This window comes from Strix aluco, chromosome 7, assembly GCF_031877795.1.
Source record: "Strix aluco isolate bStrAlu1 chromosome 7, bStrAlu1.hap1, whole genome shotgun sequence".
Lineage (NCBI taxonomy): Eukaryota > Metazoa > Chordata > Aves > Strigiformes > Strigidae > Strix > Strix aluco.
In genome coordinates this window covers 36,114,719-36,131,521 of record NC_133937.1, presented here as the reverse complement: position 1 = coordinate 36,131,521, position 16,803 = coordinate 36,114,719, and the positions used below count along the sequence as shown (strand labels likewise).

The window sequence follows — 16,803 nt, the reverse complement described above, 5'->3', positions numbered from 1 at the left end:
ATCAGCTGCCTGAAAGCGACCACATGGCAACACACACAAAGAAACTTTTCTTTCATCTCCTTGCAGTCAGTGTGAAAAAGAAGACAACCAGCCGTGTTACAATGACAGGAGAAGCTTGCATGCTGCTGGCTGCTCCTGTATTTCAGCCGCAGTCTGATGCTTTTTGAAAGCTCTGCCCCTCCACGCTGTGTCTCGCCGCTAGCCATTGAGTACAGCCTCTCCTTATTACAAGGAAAGGGAGAGCTTAAAAACCTGGGTTTAGCAACTTATCTGCCCTTCTGAGATGCTCACTATACCATCCCTAAGAAAACAGACTTCAGCGTGCGTGAAAACCGATGCTCACCCAGAGTCTCATTAGTTCCATATGATAAATGCTTCATGCTACAGCAAGTTGTTGAAAGCTTTTTATATTTAGCCCTGGAATTTCACTGGCTGCATCCCTTCACCAGATGCTGTGTGCTAATCTCCTGTTTATACCTCTAGGCTGACGCTGGGTAAACCCCTGGGAGAAGGTTGCTTTGGGCAAGTCGTCATGGCCGAAGCGGTGGGGATTGACAAAGACAGGCCAAAAGAAGCAGTGACTGTGGCAGTGAAGATGTTGAAAGGTAAGAAAATGGGCTGGTTAGGGATCGGTGTGGGGGATATGGCAGTTCTCATCCACGAAAAGTTTTTTTTTTGTGGCATCTGAACTCTGTCATCATCGGGGGGTCAAAGAGCACATAGCTGACCTCAGCCTTCAGCAGTTTGGGGTGTAAATCTGTGCCCTTGACAGCCTGTTTATCTTGAGCAGTGAGTATTTAGGAACCAGTAGATGTATTAGCATCGTGTGGGTCTCTCTGCTTTTAGTTTAGTTCATGTCAGAGGCTGTCCATGTGTAGATCCTAGCCCATTCAGTCCAGGTGGTTGATGCCTATTTATTTTCAATTTAATTGTAAGGTTATTTTTCAGGAAAGGCACAGTTATTGGAGGTTTGATAGCTAAGGACAGCATTTTTACGTCTGATATTACTGTGTTGCCTCTTAACATATAGCACTGAAGAGGTGGTCAGTCCATCAAAGAGGTTGAGACTATTTTTTGTTAGGACACAACATGACTTTGTATAACATAAAGTGTTTACTGGGAAACAAGTCCTGTATTCAGCATTTGGAAGCACACGTGTTTTATACCAAGTGGTGAGTTTCAGTGGAGTTTGGGCTGGCATGCTAGAAAATATGAACTCCACTTGTGTCTTGTACAGATGATGCTACAGAAAAAGATCTATCTGACCTGGTGTCAGAGATGGAGATGATGAAGATGATTGGGAAGCATAAAAATATCATCAATCTCCTTGGAGCCTGTACCCAGGATGGTGAGTAGAGAAAAGAAAGTAAGCCAGGACTTTCCAACAGGTCTGTGAAAGTATCATTAATCATAATTTTTCAAGGGTTTTTAAGGAAACAGTCATGCCGTGATGGGATTTTTAGATATTTCCCCAGCTTAGCAGCAATATTTTAACTTCTGTCTCTCATTATACTTGCAGCTTTAATATGAGAAAGGGTACTATATCATATGAAAACTCTCTAATCCCTTGCTGTAGGGAAAAAAGGATATTTTACAGGGGCTTTACCCATGCCTATTGTTCTCAATTGTCAGCCCTGCTTTAGTGGAACTTGTATCCCATGAATTTGAAATGAGCACTTTTACTCTCTAAAGACCACAGTGTTTTTATTAAAAGCTAATTATGTCATGTAAAGCAATGCAGAATGGCATAAAATTCTGGAAATTAAAAAATGCTAAGAAGCACTTTCCCTTTGCCTGAGATCTCATGGCATTTTTTGATTGAAAAATGCTTGTTTCTCAGTACATGGCATGGTCTGGAAGGGAATAGGCGCTGGGTCAGGGTTTAGGTACTTTCAGCCACTAATTGTAGCTCTGCTACTACCCTGCTGTGGAGCTTTGGACCAGTGACTTCACCAAGTCCAGACCTCCTTTCTTTCAAGTTGTGCTTACTGATTTCACAGTTAAACATTTATTGATTCAATTCATTCATTAGAGAACACCAAAAGCTTCTTAACATAAAAACATTTTACCCTTTGATCTTACTCTAGTTTTCACACGGTTATGTTTATCCAAAGGGCCGTTGTATGTGATAGTAGAATACGCTTCCAAAGGAAACCTGCGTGAGTACCTGCGAGCACGTCGCCCCCCGGGGATGGAGTATTCGTTTGATATTAACAGGGTACCAGAAGAGCAGATGACATTCAAGGACTTAGTGTCATGCACGTACCAGTTGGCAAGAGGCATGGAGTACCTGGCTTCACAAAAAGTAAGTAGAACTCAGCAAATACTGCACAAAGCGCATGGTGTGTATTTGGCACTTTTTTTAGTTTAAATTTGTTCTCATCTCATTTGTGTTCAGGAATTTGCTGGGAGAAGGACCTTTCTCAAACAAGTTGCATAATTCATACTCTTGAAAATCGGTGGGAAAATTCATACACTTAAAGTTTGTAACCTCTGTTTAATAAGATTGCTAAAATGAGGCCCAGAATGGATCGTTTGAAATAAATATTGCATACATATCTGCACTTTGAATTCATAAGCACAGGTGGTCACTTGATTACCCAAGTCACATTACTCCACCCATGAGACAGCAGGCACCATTTGCCTTCTGTTTCCAGTCAAATCGACCAAACCAGCTCACATAGTGATGTAAAACAAATGAATTTGTTTCTGAAAGGATTTACAGAATGATAAGAGGCAGACTTAAGAAGACCATAAGGTGCCAGGGCAAAAATTGTGAACAGAAAAGGCACTTTGTGCTTTACTTAAAACTGGTGTTTATCAGGAGAGCAAGTTTGTTGAAAGATTTTTTTTATCCTGTCATATCCCTAGACACTTATTTCTTCAACTTTTCTTCAAACTTTTTTTTAACCAGTAATTTCATTAAATTATAGTTACGAAACCTTGAATAGCCCTGTATAACTAACTCTGTAAACATGCTGTGGCTTGGTGGACAAGCAATCATAAATACCCTGGGTGGTGTTTGGACCCAATGTCTAAACCAGAGCACCAGATATTGATGATAAGCACCTCCTGCAAGATACGGAGTGGTTAGTGGGTTTTATGCTGGTTTCCAATCGTGTCCACTCCCAAGTATGGAACTGTTTTTAACCAAAGACCAGAGCTGAGTGTAAACCTCCATTACTGTTGCATGGAGTCATGATTTTTTTTATTGCTTTTCTGCAGTTATAGAGGTTGGAGGGGAGGGGGAATCTAGGTCTAATTTTGCTTTTATTCTTTTGTTTTGAAACAGTAATTTTTAGTGTAGTAGGGTAGACAGGGTGACATGCATGACACCAAGAGAAAAATCTTCTGATGGAGTAAGAGTGAGTACTGTATTAGGTAAAGCACCTTAGGATATCTCTTTCTAAGATTAATGAAACATTTGCCTGGCAATGAGCCATGTCCCAAGAAAATAGAACTGTTGTGAAAGGAAAAAATAAATCTTTTGATTGGCATATCTTGAGAACAAGCGTCCGCCTGAGAAGCTCTGAAGTGCTGTTGTAGGACACTGCCAAGAAGGTGTGCGCTCACACAGACGCACCCAGCAGAACCGTTTCATCCTTGATGCAGTTCCTTTGCAAAAACACTTGATCAGCACTGCGCTGAACTTGACAGTATGTGAGGCATTGCACAAGGCAGAGGGAAAACAAAGGCAGCACATAGTAAAACTGTGCATTCCGGTTCTTCAGATATCCCACCATTTCTGTTTGTATTTCACTAGTTCTCTTCCCCTTAGGGATCCATTTACTGAGCTAGAATAATAAGAGAACTGGTCTTCTCACGGTATTTCCATCATGCAGGAACTGTGAGAAGGCCAGTGTTTTTGTTATTTCAATCCAATAAATGGCTCACTGAGACTTCAAAAAAGCAAAAAATAATAATATGTAAAGATGATGTTTGGGCTCCTACTTTTTGCCTTACAAAAAGTTTTTGCCTTACAAGCAATGGTACTTAGAAACAATATCCCATTTCCAAAGTTGGATGGATGCTTTTTAAAATTCTGTAGACGTGTCCTCTCCATTGCTCCAGTACTATGGCAGAACCACAGGGAAGCTCCAGATACAGGGCCTGGCCTAGATCATTGCAAAGAGACACCAAATCATGAGGGCCAGAGGAACAGCTATGAAACTTGTCAGATATGGAAAGCAATAATGGCACCATTTTGAAGATAGGAAGAGTCTAAGTTGCAAAAACGTGGGGTATGAGAAAGCAGAATTATACTGACAGAAGATGCCAGGGTTTGAATCACTTGGTGTATTCACTCAGAGATGTTACATGCCATCTGAGATGCTCTATGGTACCCCCAGCCTGCCGTTTTGGAAAGGCATGGGTCTGCTGTAGATCCTGTGTCGTCCCTGGTAGTCTCATCAAGATAACTTGGATATCCTAGGGTGTCTCAGATGACATGATGAACTTGTAGATGGGTGACTGAATTGAGTTTCTAGTGTCTTGGAGGATGTTCTTGGAGGGTTTGAGAACAGGAATAGGGAAGTAGGAAGGCTGGCCTGAGTTGTTTCTGCTACTGTAGCATTCCTGATGCTGCATTAGAAGACTGATTTGATGCTGAAAGCATGTATTGTTGTCTGGTCCTGTGCACATGAAGGCATTGCTGGAGCAGGTTTTTCCTGGCAGTTCCCCATGACTAACCCAGTGAGGAGCAGAAACTTCTAGGCTCATTTTACCCATGCAGGATAAGAGATCTCAGCGAATTGCTGGGGCAAGTTATAATGCAAGAAAGAAATTGGCTGTTGTATATTTTTTTTTTGTAGTGGTTCAGTCCAGCAAGTCTATGCACATGCTGAAATAAAGAGTCCAACATAAAGAGTAATCCAAAATTGGGGGGGGGGGGGGCGGGGGGAGGATATTTTACTTGAAAAGAAGTAGAATATCCTGGGGGGATTCCAAATGCAATGTTTCTTAACATGCCCCTGCTGCCATCTTGTATCAATCCTAATAAGGCTGCTTGAACGCGGGAATGATATCCAGAGCAGTCACAACGTCCTTTCAGTGTCAAGAATCAGTTGCAAGTTTTCAGGATAATGCTGACATAAAGGAAAAATCTCTGAGAAGATAACATGTTTAGTTTCAGTATCAAAGCTGTTTTAAAAGCAAACAACCAAGCCCAGATTGTATTGGGTTTTTTCCCCTTTTCTTTTCATAATTAAATTGTTATGGTCTTGTGGTTGAAGTAAATACACACACCCTAGATGTCTAGTTTAAAATGATATACTGCGGATATATCTCATATTAAGATCTTCTATATTAAAAACGGTTGTGCTGATCCAGACTGTCAGGTTTTAGCTCTGGTGAGACAATATAACTTTAAGAGAAGCAACATAATAAAACATTAATTAACAGTATTTGCAATGAAAGTGCTGCAATACCCGTACCTGGGCACGTGTAATAGAGAGTGCATCACAAACAGGATGGCACAGTTTGGGTCACCACCCAAGCTTTCAGCCTTAGTAAAATATGTCTTCAATAAATCAGGCTTTTCTAAGAGGCTTCTTAGGGCCATCGTTTAACTTAGAAACACCAGCTGAGGGGATTGATTGCAGTAATTAAGACAATCATCATTTCACAGGCTTGTAGTAAATGTGTGACTTTCCCACCTTGTGATTTAGGTGAAAATCTATAAAGGAGACTTAGTTATGGTGTGGAAGTAATTTCACTTTTACAGCAGTTTATTTCAGTGGGCCTTTTTTTTTTTCTTCCCTTTTCTTTCCAGTGTATCCATCGAGACTTGGCTGCAAGGAATGTTTTGGTAACTGAAAATAATGTCATGAAAATAGCAGACTTCGGTTTAGCCAGAGACATCAACAATATAGATTATTATAAAAAGACTACTAATGTAAGTAGATGGTTTTCTTATCTCTGGAAACAAGCATTTCTTTCAATGATTTACTTCAAAACTGTGGTTATAAACTTAATGGGCTTCTTGTACAGAGCCTCACTTTTCATCGCAGACAGAAAACAGGGATCAAGGACACAAGAATTTATGTTCCCTCATATAATGACAGTTAGTTAAAAAGATAACCAAAGAGGCTGTATATTGTATGATTTATTAGAAATGCTAAAATACCAGAATTGTTTTTTTGTGTGTCCCTGACTCCAATCACTTGAAATAAGTGGAGATAGTCCTGTTGATGCCAGCTCATTTTGTACCAAGCCTAGGATCTTCAAAAACACTGTATAAACAGTGCTAGCAATAACCATGATAAAAATCCTGTTTGTGTAGTAATGCCACGTACAGCTTTATGCCTTTCGCCTGTACTTAGCTTGTTATGTACAAGTTATGGCGGTAGTATCAAAGTGGGGCTAGAGGTTGAGAAAATTGATTTTTACTCCCCACTCTGTCACCATTTCACTGTTTTGCCTGTACCAAATCAAGAAGATAAAATGTTTCAGATGTAGTTATTGATGCCTAGTTTGAACAGCTTACACCTCCTTCTCAGGGGATCTCTTAAGATCCTGATCAACTGCAGTTGGTTTTTCATGGGAACTTTGCAGAACTCATTCAGTTCTACAGACTTCAGTATTTTGTATAAATATTATTATTCACAATCAAATTAAGTGTCTTATCTATGAAAACAAAGCACTGAGTGATTAATGGCATTTTAATGGTAATATCTGCCTACTTTCAAAAGACAGAGCAACCAGGTATGGGTACATCAGTACTGGAGGGAATTGAACCTTGAAATTTGGTGCGATTCCTGGGCTCTGAGCAGAGCAGACTTTGTGTGCAAAGCAACAGGCAGTTGTGACTGTGAGATTTGGGTCACTGCAAAAGGTGCAACAGGAAAACAACATGCTTGGGTTTAGTGATCAACTTATTTTTACAGGCAGGCCTATTTTTCAGAGGATTATTGATTGGGTTTTCTGTGTTTAAAGAGCCATAGTGGAATGATCTTTTTAATTTTGATCTGCTTATCCTATCATTCTCCTAGCAAGCAGTGGGAACTTTTTGGGAGCCCTCAATGGTTTTAATTTTATCTTCAATGTTTACATCCATTTTTCTTAATGGTCTCCCTACTTCAGCCAATTTTACTTTTTTTTTTCCCCTGAAAATTTTAAAGCTAATTTTCGTGCTGGTTTGCATTAGACTGTTCTCTGAGAATTGATTAATCTTTTAAAAAAACCTTGGTTTTGAAATCATCCTGTAAATTGCTACTGTTTTAATTTTTCTTCCCTTCCCCTCCAAACTTCCAGGGACGACTTCCAGTAAAGTGGATGGCTCCAGAAGCTCTGTTTGACAGAGTTTACACACATCAAAGTGATGTGTAAGTGGCCTTATTTGAATGGGGTTTTGGGAGGTGGGAAGGAGGGTTGTTTTGGTTTGTATTTGTGAAATTTTGGGATATTTTAAATGTATTTTCCTGTCGTCCTTTACCTTTAAGCGTTTTCATTCTGTTTCACATATTAATAGATGGAACAGGACTTGCCCTTAGAAAGTGAGGATTTTATGGTAGACTGCTAACCAGTGCTCTGTTACTAATCTGCCCAGCTTCAAAGCACATGAAAGGTGGAAAATGCTAACCTCCTTCTGTCAGTGCGGAAGTTTCCCCCCTTGAACTTATTTACGGATGTGCAGCTACAAAGAGTCTATCTAATTTGCTTGGCTTTTGACATACTCTGGACTTCCTTCAGGTTTAAAAAAAGAAGAAAAGAAAGAGAGAGAGAAAAGAAACTCCCTGAAAACTTACTATAAAAATTTGTGCTAGGATTAGGTATAATCAAACATAGGTTGGATATAGTGGAAAAGTTTTCTCTGATTTTTAGAAGTGTTGTTGCTTCCCAGCCGTAGTTCACATGTAGTAGGAAATCATCGGACTCTGACACTTCAAAATCTTTTAATGTGTGCACAGAGTCGCTGGCTGATGCAACCGCTCAGGATTTACTCTGCTTCCTATTACAGTTTCCTAGGCCCATTTACAGTACTCGTGTGCATTGTGCTTGAAGTAGACCTGTATTTTTTTTATGCAATGCAGATGAAGATCTTATGTTTTTTATTTCTCCAAGAGAAGCTGTTAACTGTAAAGGGCTGGATGCTTCCCAGCACAGGTGTAAAAGGTTATGCATGTCAGTGCAGGGTAAAAAGAAAAAGAGCAGTGTGGAGAAAATAAGAGGTATCTCCTCTGTCTTTAACCAGGGTGCACTTCCCGAGCTACTCTCTCCTTAAGAAAAGCATTTACTAATGCTTTTCCTGCAATCTTTACATTATTTATGAAGGAAGCTATACACTGGTTAAGGGTGGATCAAACTTTTGTTTTAAAATATCTTGGCAAAAAACCCCCATCTTGGCAAAATATTTCAGCGAATGTGAAGTAAACTACTTCACTGGTTCAGGACTGAAAGTCAGTCTGAGCTCCTCAAGACTCAGGGAGCACGAGGATTTCAGTGCTGGAGCTTGGAGACTCTTGGCCCCATGGTGGCTTTGAAGATGGCTAAAGATAATATTATTGTAAGTTTGTGCAAACAGTTTACTAAAATACACTGGGAGAGCTGCAGAGAAGCTCAGCAGCCAGTGCAAGCTGTGTGCTGTTGCTCACCTGGCAAAGCCGCCTGCCAAAGAGCCCTGGGTTGCCAGCAAGGCATGATGAGGCAGGCTCTGGAGGAGGTGGCAAGCAGGCAGGAAAACTGGCTTAAAATGATCGTCCTTCATTCCCAAAGAAAAATTAATAAAAGAAGAAAAATAGAAGAGCAGAATGATGCAAAATATTTTTGTTTTGAACAGTCTGCTTTTTCCAAAATATCCCGCCACAGAATTGCAGCCTAGCTCCACTGTGAGCGTTCTGTAAATAATTAAGCTGTGAAGACAGTTCTTTGCAGTAGCCCTGGAAACTTGGGTGCTTGGAGCACACCAGACAAAGGCGAAGAGTGTGTTTGCAAACATGCTCAGGTTAGTCCTTGTTGCTGCCCATGCACCTGATGTGCTTCACAGATCGATATCTTGCTCAGGGTAGGTGCTGATTTAAGTGTCTCTCCTGAGAGGGCTCGGTGGTCACTGCATCAGCTGCAGACACATCTCTGTTTTCAGCAGTAAGGCAGATCTATTAATGCAGTATTCTCTTTGATTTGTAGTTGGTCATTTGGTGTGTTAATGTGGGAGATCTTCACGCTAGGAGGATCACCCTACCCAGGAATCCCAGTGGAGGAACTTTTTAAGCTGCTTAAGGAAGGACACCGAATGGATAAACCTGCCAACTGCACCAATGAACTGTAAGGACCCTTATTTGCTATACCAGGATTGAAGGGCACAAACTGAACTGAATTCACATGGTTAATGCTACCCCTGGCAGAATCAAACATTTTCAGAATTGCTTGACTCTAAAATTGTGTATATATATGTGCATATCGATATGTAAAGAAAAGGTATGAAAAGGTCTTCAGGAAACGTTTGACAGAGGGTCCTTTTATACACACCCTGCTGTGATCCCACTGAAAAAAGAAGAGATCATCTACAAGCCAGTCTTTGTCAGTGTTTTCACATGCATATTTGTTAATTTGTTTCATTGCTTCAATGAAATAGATCTGGGAACTTCTGCATTAACACAGCATTATCTCCTGATGATGAGGGGAGAGTGTTCTCCCTTTCTAATATTTCAGTATAGCCCTTAACTATTTTTAATTTTTTTTCCCATTTTAATTTCTTCAATTCACAAAGACTGCAATCCCTAACATGCAAAAATATTTAAGTGTGTGTAATTTAATACCATTGACATTCCTGGGACAGGAGGCTACAGAATCAGGTCCACAAATAGGTAATTTTAGACACTGGGCAAGGGAGATGCAGGAGTAGAAATGCACCTTTGAGGGAAGTGAGTATTGCACAATTTTGGGAAAGTCAGTGGTCCATGTGTAGGGCTGTGGGGGCTTGCTGTTTTACTTGTGATGAAGAACATTGACTGTGTACAAAAAGGTTTGCAAGAAGGACGTGTGATTTTAATTAAGCCAAGAAAATGTGTATTTCTTACAGCTATATGATGATGAGAGATTGCTGGCATGCTGTGCCTTCACAGAGACCGACTTTTAAACAGTTGGTAGAAGACTTGGATCGGATTCTCACTCTCACAACTAATGAGGTAGGTAAATTGTTTCCCTCCGTAAGCTGCTGATCAGAACAAATGGTTCAGGAGACAGATGGAATTTATTCAATTATGAAATCCTACTCGAGTTCTCTTCTTGTTCTGTTTGTCGTTGTCCTCTGAGGTTACATGCAGCTAAACTATGTATCCTATGAAATCCTCAGTTTCTTGCCATTATGCCTTGATTAATATAACTAAACAGAAATACATATTCAAAGTGTTTTTCTTTATTTCTCAATGCATCTTTTTGATGTTTTTATCATAGCAGTATCAAGGGACTTACATGCAGCACGTTGAGAGGCAATGTTTATGTTTCAACATGAATTTCATGTGAAGGAGAGATGTAGAGTTCGTGGTGCTTTTCATTTATCAACTCAGTTTGATTCCCAGCCATGATATCTAGGTCAGAAGAGGAGAAATCGTCAATGGTAGATTTCAGATTATATGTCTGAGAGTGAATTAGGTTCACTGAAATAGCTCTCTGTGGAGGGAATGAGGACCCACGGGGAACATGCAAACAGCCATCCAATTATCCAAAGGTCCTGCCTAACAGTGCTTCAGGTTGGGATATATGAATGCAAAAAGGTTTTATTTGAAGAGCATTCTTTCAGAGGTCTGAGATACTATTAGTTTTAGCAAGGAACACACTGATTAGGGTATTCACACAGGAATTGGTTCTCTTATTGCTAAATCACATGCACCTTTGAGGAAGATCACAAGTGATGGAAATGTTGATTCTTTTGGTGGAGACTTCTTTTGAGGGAAAATTCTTGGTGTCCCAAAAACATTTTACAAATTCCTATAATTTCTGAGAAATGATATGTATAATGGGAGGAAAGAAAAATAACAAAACGCTTACAGAGGAAAGTTGCAACACCTTGTTTTGATCATTTCAAAATAAATTTTTCAGATTTGCTATGATTATAAGGGGGGGGAGAGGTAGAAGAAAAAGACTTGGATCACTTTATATTGGTCTTCAACATTACTTCCTAATTTTTCAGAATTGTCAGAGAAATAAAAACCAGACTATTAAGCAGCATTAGGAAAGGCTGTATGCAATAGAGGTTACAGGAGAACCTGAGTAAAGAGGTGACATTTTTTATGATCATTTTCCCAGTAGATCTGGTTGGAAAATATTTTTGCTTCAGTAGCAGCTATAAATTTATCTGGATTATGTTTACTCTAAGAAGTGGCACCTTCAGGGATGGCTCAGAGATGAGGCAGGAGTATGTGCTCCCTACTGAGTTGGTAATGTAGCTCCGTGCACCGTTACCATTTTCGCCTCGTCCAGTGCTGGCTGCATCTTTTTCTGCCTAATTTATATATGATTTCACAAGACCGGTTGGAGGTGGGCTGGCTGCCACCGCAGAGTGCTGGGTGGCTTGGACTGGATATGCATTTGCAAATTCAAGAGGGAGGTTATGGGCTGCAATTCTAAGCCTGGGAAAGGATATTGCTTTCTTTTTTGTGTGTGTTTAACCATCTTGCCTTCCCAATTCTGTACTGCTCATGGACCTGGAATGATCTCAAAGGTAACCTGAAAAGGCCTTTAGGGTTATGTAAATTACTTTAGACTAGAATCATAGGAAAAACGGCTGGAAAAAGCTCAGGAACACATCCAGTCCATCTGATCGGCCTACGGCAGCATCCACTATACGTTTGTCATTCCTGACAGATGTTTATGTAACTTGTCCTTAAAGATCTCCACGGCCGTATTTCTGCATCACCCCTTGACAGTCAATTGCTTTGTTTCATTAGCCTTGCTTCTTGAAAGTTTTTCCTAATCGCTAATCTTTCAACATAAGTTACTGCTTTTGTCCTATTTGCCTTGGACATAGAAAGCAAATTATTTCACTTGTCTTTCCATGACACTTTATGTTCCTGAAAACTCATCACGTTCTCACTCAGTGTCTCCCAAGAACTCCAGTGTGTCCCGTTTTCCTCCATAACTTTTGAGACCTTTGATTTTGTGTATTCCACACCATTTTCCTGAAGCGCAGTCCTCTATGCGTCAGTGTGACAATACTTCTGTTTATCCTCTCCACAGTGGCACTTTCCCTTTTCCCCCAGAATGACACCGTTGATACAGGGTCAGCCTAGTCTACCCAACAACTCAAAGAATTGCTAGGGCAGCCAATAATATCTTCTTCTGCATTTGTGCAAGTAATTATTTCTGCTTAAATGGTAGTGCCTTGCTTTTCTCCATGCGGAATCATCACCTGGGGTTTTTTTGTTGGTGTTTTGGGGGGCTTTTTTGTTGTATTTTTCCCCAAAAGACCCTATTTCCCATGTTTCCCAGAGTAGCATGGAATGTTTCCCCAAGCCACATGAACAGAAGTCACCAAGAGTCAGCCTTGTGGCTGTGGTGTTATATCAACACCAGGAACCATCCTGATACTGGAAACTTCTTATGCCCCTTTATGTGTCTCTGGCCCTTGACATTGGATGAGGAGGTGGAGAGGGAATAAGGATCCCATTTTCAATACTGAATTCATAACTGAATTACATCAAGCCTTTTGATATGACGAGCCATGCCTGATATCCCATGAGAAAGCCTTGTTTCTTCAGATACTGGAATACTTTCTTCTTCTATCTGTCTAGAAAGTGCTTGATTATTTCTGGTCACGTGGGACTGGTTTACTAATAAATAAATACATGTCAACATCTTCCTCATGGATTTTTTGAAAGCCTAGGCAGCAAGATAGGCAGTAATCATAGATCCAAACTGCCTTCTCTTGTTGCCTACTGTATTTGTCAGCATTTTAAACTTACATTCCCCCCCTCTTTTAAAATGGTGACTATAATACGGTAATGATTGAATTTCTGACTTAAAATATGTTAACCAAGGACTAAATTACCCCAAACCTAAGCACAGCAGCATAAAATACTGACTGAGGTGGAAGACTTGTCTCGTCAGTACGATCATAACTTGTGGTTTAGCAAATGAAGAGATTGCATTTAAATGAATGCAGCTGCCTTTAGAAGTTGAAAGAGAAGGAACATTTCAAGGGGAAAAATAACTTTATTCTCCTGCCAAAAGTGTTGTTTCTAGCAAAAGAGCCTTAACCCAAAACTTGGATTCAGCAGATATTATTTCCTTTTTTAATGACTGCTTTGGTCATGGCTACTCTGGGACACACACACACACACACACACACACACACAGATGAATCTATAGTGTAAAAAACCCAAATCTATTGAATTTAATTTTGTTTTCCTTTCAGTTCTTTTTTTGCACGTCTGCCACTGCATGTTTAAACACAAATTTAATATCACAGAATATAAAACAGATATTCAAACTGACCAAAGGAATATAAAGTTGGAAGTATCTTTCCCTCTCCAAATCATTACCATGTGCTAAAGAAAAATGGTTCTATTTAGGATGAAATTTCATTTTTATCATTGTGAGTGAAAAGTCTTCTTTTGATGTGGTTGGCATGTTTATTTCCACTGACGCGGCTAATGCTGGTGATGTTGGACTTCAGAAAAGTACCGTGTTATTGGTTTGTTTTTTCTCTCTCTATTCAATCTCCTTGTTTTAAAAGATATTTAAGCAACAGGCAGTTTTGAATGCAATTACGTTAGAGAAATGAGTGTCATTTTCAAACTGTTCTTTTAATCACTATATAATCAAGCCAAATCAGAGCAGTGGTAATGTGTTATTGTCAGTTTTACTCACTGTCTGAAAATGCAATTTATTTCTTTTGTCATAGGAGTATCTGGACCTGAGTGGACCTCTTGAACAGTATTCACCCAGTTACCCTGACACGAGGAGTTCGTGTTCTTCAGGTGATGACTCTGTTTTTTCTCCCGATCCAATGCCTTATGAACCTTGTCTTCCCAAGTACCAACACATGAATGGAAGCGTTAAAACATGAAAAGAAATCATACAGAAGAATAAAGAAACAAGAACATCAAGCTACCTACCATATACAAAACAAAATCTTTTCTCCAGGACGTTAATGTTTCTGCTTGTACATATGAAATATGATTAAAAAGAAAAAGTTAAAAAAAGAAGACTTGGAGGAAAGCAGTCAGAACCTATATAAAGAATCTCATAATTTGCAACTTTTAAATATTCCCAACAAAGAAGAACGTTTATGAGCTGTGTCTAGATACCCGTCACACTATCAATTTTCTGGCTTCCTGTAAGCTGCAACAGACTTTGTACAATGGACCGGTTGGACTTGAGGCAAACTCTGGGTCTGCCTTTCTTGTTTATTTTGTAATATTTGGAGAAAATATATGTTGGCACACACTTACAGAGCACAAATGCAGTATATAGGTGCTGGATGTATGTAAATATATTCAAAATATGTATAAATATATATTATATATATTTACAATGAATTATTTTTTGTATTGATTTAAAAATGGATGTCCCAATCCACCTAGCAAATTAGTCTCTTTTTTAACAGCTATTTGCTAAATGCTGTTCTTACACAGAATTTCTTAATTTTCACCATCCAAAGGTGGAAAATACTTTGCTTTCAGGGAAAATGGTATATCATTAATTTATTAACTAATTGGTAATGTACAAAACAGTTAATCGTTTATAGGGTTGTTGTGTTTTTGTAATTTAAATGGCATTTCTATGCAGGCAGCACAGAGAACTAGTAGATATATTGCTCAGACTTTACTAGTTTTCAGATCTTTAAAAAAAGAAATATTTACAGTATATAACTAATTTTGGGGAGTTAAACTTTTGATTTATTTGTGTTTAAAAACTGCAGTGTCAGATGATTATTCTTATCAAAAGCAAATCCTTTAACAAGAAAGTCTTTTATTCTCAATATCTGTCACTTTAACAATTTAACTCTTTAGTGATGTTTCCCATGGCCAAAAAGCAGAATCATTCCAAACAGAAAAAAAAAAAAACAACAACAACAAAAAACCAAGAAAATTTTAAAGAGGGTTCCTAAAGTAAGGAAAGACATGAATTTGTCTATAACCATAGCAGAACATACTGCTCTAAAAGGAGCTGAGCTTCTACCCTGAGTTGCACATGCATCAAATTAACTACAGTTCTCTTCCCTGAGTTGGATAATAGGTTCCAGACCTTTTGGCCTGGATCTTTTGCCTTTTAGACTACCCTCTATTGTAACTTAAGTTAAAAAGAGAGAAGTTGTTTATAATGACAATTTGCCATAGGAATATCAGCATCTTTTTAAAGGATTAATTCATGCTGACTCCAGTATTTCCTTCTGATCCATTCCATAGCAGTAGGTATAGCACTGGCCTCTGCTAAAATATCACTGTTGTTTGTATCTTTTTACGGAAGTCTTGTGTTTTTACTTTCAGAACACTCACACTGATATGGCCATGCAATATGAATGCAAATTACACTGTTTTATGTGGTGGTGTTTTTGGGTTGTTTTGTTTTGTTTTTAAATTGGGTAAAAAAAGTATTAAAATCTGTTAACTTTTGTACTGACAATAAAATGTTTCTACAGATATTAATGTTAAAATTACAAAATAAATGTCATGCAGCTTATTTTTCCTAATCCTTTGTGTGATACAAAATGGTTTCCTGAACATCAAGTGATGGAACGCATCCAGAAATGCTTCCTTTTGCCCTTATCATAGATCCTATATTACAAAGCAATTCTTTCAGGAATAATACTATTGCCTCTGTCTTATAAAATATCTGCTCATGAATAACATGGGTTGAGTAAACATACATACAGTCTTTGGTGTTTGTGGGCTGGGACACTATATGCTGGAAAATGATTTGAAGTGTTCGTAGTGTAAACATAAAATATATTTTCTTTTTACTTAGGTTGTATCCTCTAATTAGTGAGGTTTCTCATTCATACTGGAGATGTCGGAGGACCATTTCTATAAGAGATTTTTAAAAAATCATATGGAAAGAGAGTCATCATGGAAAGTGTATAAATTTTTTTTTTTTTTTACTTGAAAACAGAAGGAAGGCACACCAAAATATCTAGTGCTTGAGCCAGAAATGGGAACTTTATGGTCACATTATTTATGGTCACATTACTGTTGTAGGTTACCCAGAAAAGAGTTACTGAACCTGGTCTTCACCACATGCTGTAAAAGCGCTCCAGACACCAAACTATTCTTTGGTTTCTTTTCATCTCTTTCTACTTTGACCAGAAATCCCATACCAATCCCAAGAAACACTCCAAAAAAGTGCCCATTAAAAACTGGAATTTTCTAACTGATTGAAAAAATTCCCACTGCCTTTACAAAAAAAACCCCAAACACCAAAGAATTCCCTTTTCCCATGACATCTATTACTATTAGCAGCAATGGTAGCTACTGTCTGACAGAAACCACAGTATTCTTAATGTGACACGTCTGCTTTTAAAATTCTCTTAAAGGGTATCGGAAAATCTTGAATCTTGCTCTGCTCGTATTGAAATTAATTTAAATGCATCTTTATTACTTTGATATTTTTTAAAAATAAAAGTACATTAACACTTAGAAACATGGTGGAAAGGAGCTATTAAATAATGCGAAGTTATTTGGTTACCTTTGTTTTGGTTTAAATGGTTTATTTGCTTTTCCTCTGTTCATTTTTATTTTAGCTCTCAAAGATTTAGATTTGCACCTTGGAGATAGACCACAATTTCACAAACTCAATTTCTGGGGTAGAAGCAGAACATCCTCTGTGTGGGGAGTTGCAAGAGGAAATTGGGCAGCAGAAAATAAA

General features: G+C 38.7%; 1 protein-coding gene across 6 annotated transcripts in view; it reads left to right on the top strand.

Annotated features, from left to right (window-relative positions):
* Nucleotides 1-15,631, top strand: part of FGFR2 (fibroblast growth factor receptor 2) — an 87,225-nt gene extending 71,594 nt beyond the window's left edge. For all 6 annotated transcript variants that reach the window (XM_074831435.1, XM_074831437.1, XM_074831436.1 and 3 more), the window contains 8 exons: nucleotides 484-605; nucleotides 1,238-1,348; nucleotides 2,115-2,305; nucleotides 5,771-5,893; nucleotides 7,252-7,322; nucleotides 9,124-9,261; nucleotides 10,019-10,124; nucleotides 13,841-15,631. In XM_074831435.1, the coding sequence (XP_074687536.1) occupies nucleotides 484-605; nucleotides 1,238-1,348; nucleotides 2,115-2,305; nucleotides 5,771-5,893; nucleotides 7,252-7,322; nucleotides 9,124-9,261; nucleotides 10,019-10,124; nucleotides 13,841-14,005 (1,027 nt within the window). In that variant the 3' untranslated portion in view covers nucleotides 14,006-15,631. The remainder of the gene's footprint in view (nucleotides 1-483; nucleotides 606-1,237; nucleotides 1,349-2,114; nucleotides 2,306-5,770; nucleotides 5,894-7,251; nucleotides 7,323-9,123; nucleotides 9,262-10,018; nucleotides 10,125-13,840) is intronic.
* Nucleotides 15,632-16,803: the final 1,172 nt, after the last annotated feature.